This window comes from Mandrillus leucophaeus, unplaced genomic scaffold (assembly GCF_000951045.1).
Source record: "Mandrillus leucophaeus isolate KB7577 unplaced genomic scaffold, Mleu.le_1.0 Scaffold20, whole genome shotgun sequence".
In the NCBI taxonomy this organism is placed as follows: Eukaryota; Metazoa; Chordata; class Mammalia; order Primates; family Cercopithecidae; genus Mandrillus; species Mandrillus leucophaeus.
In genome coordinates, this window is record NW_012102032.1 from 2,933,951 (window position 1) to 2,937,628 (window position 3,678).

The 3,678-nt window shown below is 37.8% G+C and overlaps 1 protein-coding gene across 1 annotated transcript in view; it reads left to right on the forward strand.

The window, feature by feature from the left end:
• Positions 1–3,678, forward strand: part of SKA2 (spindle and kinetochore associated complex subunit 2) — a 51,324-nt gene that overhangs the window by 41,142 nt on the left and 6,504 nt on the right. Inside the window, exon 3 of the mRNA XM_011979181.1 lies at positions 696–872. Within this exon, the coding sequence (XP_011834571.1) occupies positions 696–872 (177 nt within the window). The remainder of the gene's footprint in view (positions 1–695; positions 873–3,678) is intronic.

The window sequence follows — 3,678 nt, forward strand, 5'->3', positions numbered from 1 at the left end:
GCCTGTAATCCCAGCACTTTGGGAGGCTGAGGCATGCGGATCACGAGGTCAGGAAATCAAGACCATCCTGGATAACACGGTGAAACCCCGTCTCTACTAAAAATATAAAAAAATTAGCCGGGCATGGTGGCAGGCACCTGTAGTCCCAGCTACTCCGGAGGCTGAGGCAGGAGAATGACGTGAACCCAGGAGACCGAGCTTGCAGTGAGCCAAGATCGCGCCACTGCACTCCAGCCTGGGCAATAAGAGTGAGACTCCGTCTCAAAAAAAAAAAAAAAAAAGTTTTATAAGTAGTTTCATGTTGTCTTATTCTTTAAGAACAAGTATAAATAGTGCCTTTTATTGCCTTCCGAATAGCATTTAGAATTGTATTTTAGAAATATATAATTTATTATTGTGAACTATGCATCAAATGTTATATATCTAAGGTGACCCTTATTTGCTGTTTAATAGTGCTAATTTTTTTGGTGGGTTATTTCTGTACCTAGGCTATAAATTTCTTGAGAATAGGATCTAGGTCTTATACTTTTCTCGCTTCCCCATCGCCCATCTGATGTCATGTGGCTGCATAATTAAATACTCAACAGTGTTCAATTAAATGGATGGTAGAATGTGTTGTATGTATACAGTATTTTAATTCTTAAAAAGCTTAATCTTTCATAATTTAATACATGTTAATTTTTTTCCTGATGTAGAAAAATCCAGTTACACTCTTAAAGGAATTGTCAGCAATAAAGTCTCGATATCAAACTTTGTATGCCCGCTTTAAACCAGTTGCTGTTGAGCAGAAAGAGACTAAGAGCCGCATATGTGCTACTGTGAATAAAACTATGAATGTGATACAAAAACTACAGAAGCAAACAGACCTGGAGGTAATGCTTTCAATTGACAGGTTAGATTTGTATAAATTTAGCTCTGAGTGTTGCCTTGAAAAATACACTTGCTGTAACTTAAACTTTGAAACTCAGCAGTCAGTTTGAACTATTGAAAGATTTTCCTGATACCCTGAAGTATAATAGCTCTTATTTCTGTTTATTCAAAAATAAGCATTTGGACTTGACATGGTTAATAAAGAAGTGTGCCGTCTTGAATTATGTAACCATGGCAGAAAACTTGGTAATACTTACTAAATCTAGCAGCTTAGCTGGTTCCTGCAAGTACTAGTGAGAATGAGATGTCTAGAAAATGGTTGGTTAGAGTGCTGTATTAAGGAGCTGTGTCTGGGCATGGCAGAATAATAGCACTGTCTGCCATGAGCATGGGAAGGAAGAAGGCATATGTGATATTTATTTGCCAACTTTGCACTAAATTTTGGCTTAAGATACTTTGAATTATGGGCTTATAGCTAGAGTAAATCAGAAAGGTTAATTACCCAGGTCAGTTTGATCAAGAATACTTTATATTGCAAATGGAGGGGAAAAAATAGAATAACATCTGCTTAGAACGATAAAATGATACCTAAGATGTATCTATTATAATCACAAGGAGATGAATGGCAGAGGAAGAAAGGGCAAATTAAACAGGGAATAGAGGTAATGGGGAGATAGAATTTAAAACAGTAAGGGTTGTGTTACATCCTAGTAAATTAAATGCAAAAAAAGTATGTATATAAGCTTTTATAAATCATCTCAGATCACACATTCTTCATTATATGTGCCTGACAATAGAGCACATAACCTTGTTCTTAGGAAACAAATAGCTGATTAAGTATAGTTCCAGATGTACATGACAACATATCTGTATAGAACCATAAATTTTTTGAAGCACAGAATAAACATGGGTGAGAGGGCAAAGAGAAAATGGTATTTTGAATATCTACAGATTTCCCCCACTGGATATAATAAATCAATGGTGTATTTTTGAGACTACAAATTGGTACATAAAAGTAGTTGTATAGTGATAGAAGATTTCTTTTTTCTTTTTTTTTTTTTTTGAGATGAAGTTTTACTCGTGTCCCAGGCTGGAGTGCAATGGCACGACCTCGGCTCACTGCAACCTCTGCCTACCGGGTTCAAGTGATTCTCCTGCCTTAGCCTCCAGAATAGCTGGAATTACAGGTGCCTGCCACAATGCCCGGCTAATTTTTTGCAGTTTTAGTAGACACAGGGTTTCGCCGTGTTAGCGAGGATGGTCTTGATTTCCTGACCTCGTGATCCGCACGCCTCGGCCTCCCAAAGTGCTGGGATTACAGGCGTGAGCCACCATATCCAGCCAGTGATGGAAGATTTCAATCATCTGACTATCTGTAAAGGTTTTCAGTTGAAGAAATACCTGAAATGAACAATACTTATGTCAAAGGCTGAAAACTAAGGGAGCTTTTACTTTGGATCACGTTATGGCAAATAAGAAGAAATGATTTAAAAGTTATAAAACTTGAAAGAGGTGGTCATATTTTAGAATCAATGATGACCAAATTGGGAAATGTTGGCTATAGTAAGTCTTGTACCTACTACTTTAAAAATGAGATAGTATGCTGGGCACAGTGGCTCATGCCTATAATCTTGGCACTTTGGGAGGTCAAGGCAGGAGGCTCAGTTGAGGCCAGGAGTTTGAGACTAGCCTGGACAACATAGTGAGACCCTATCTCTACTAAGAAAAAAGAAAAAAATATTTTAAAATTACTGGGCATGGGAGTACATGCTGGTAGTTCCATCTATTTGGGGCAGAAGGATCCTTTGACTCTAGGAGTTTGAAGCTGCAGTGAGCTATGATTGCACCACTGAATTCCAGCCTGGGTGACAACATGAGACTGTCCAAAAAATTTTTTTTGAATAAACTAAAATAAAAATGAGATAGTATTAGAAAGTTCAGAGGGAATAGAGATATGATACTTAATCTTCTGAGAGATGTTTAAAAGGGGGGCTTAATAAACCATAATACTGATAAAATTTTTATGATCCAAATGTGAATGGGAATGACATCTGTAGAGCTGATAACCAAAAACAGTTATATGAGCCCAGAGTTTAAAGGACTTGCAAGGTACAATTTGTAAATAAATTTCACATATTAAAAGGTCATAGGGAGAAACCTGCAAAATCAGTTAGGAAAGCCAAAGGGGCCGGGTGCAGTGGCTCACGTCTGTAATCCCAGCACTTTGGGAGGCCAAGGCGGGAGGATCACGAGGCCAGGAGATCCGAGACCATCCTGGCTGATATGGTGAAACCTCGTCTCTACTAAAATAACTAAAAATTAGCCAGGCCTGGTGTTGCATGCCTGTAGTCCCAGCTACTCGGGAGGCTGAGGCAGAGGAATCGCTTGAACCTAGGGGGTGGAGGTTGCAGTGAGCCGAAATCGTGCCACTGCACTCCAGCCTGGCAACAGAGTGGGACTCTTTCTCAAAAAAAAAAAAAAGAAAAAAAAAGAAAGAAAAAGCCAAAGGCAGATTGAGCTAAGGCCTCTGAAATTTTCTAAAATAAGGAAAAGGTTATTTTAAAGGGGCTTTAAAATTATCTGGGGAACAAGAAGGACAAGAAAAGGATAAATTCTCCTTGGAACCAATAGTGCTTTGTTTATAGATAACAAAATGTATATCTTTTCAGGTATTATCTTGCTATAATCTTTATCAATGAGTGGTTTTTCATTTGGAAGGGTAGAAAATATATTTGAATTTATAATATTCAAAAAGAACACTTGAACTGATAATACTAAATAATAAATACAGAACAGAAAAGGAGGTAG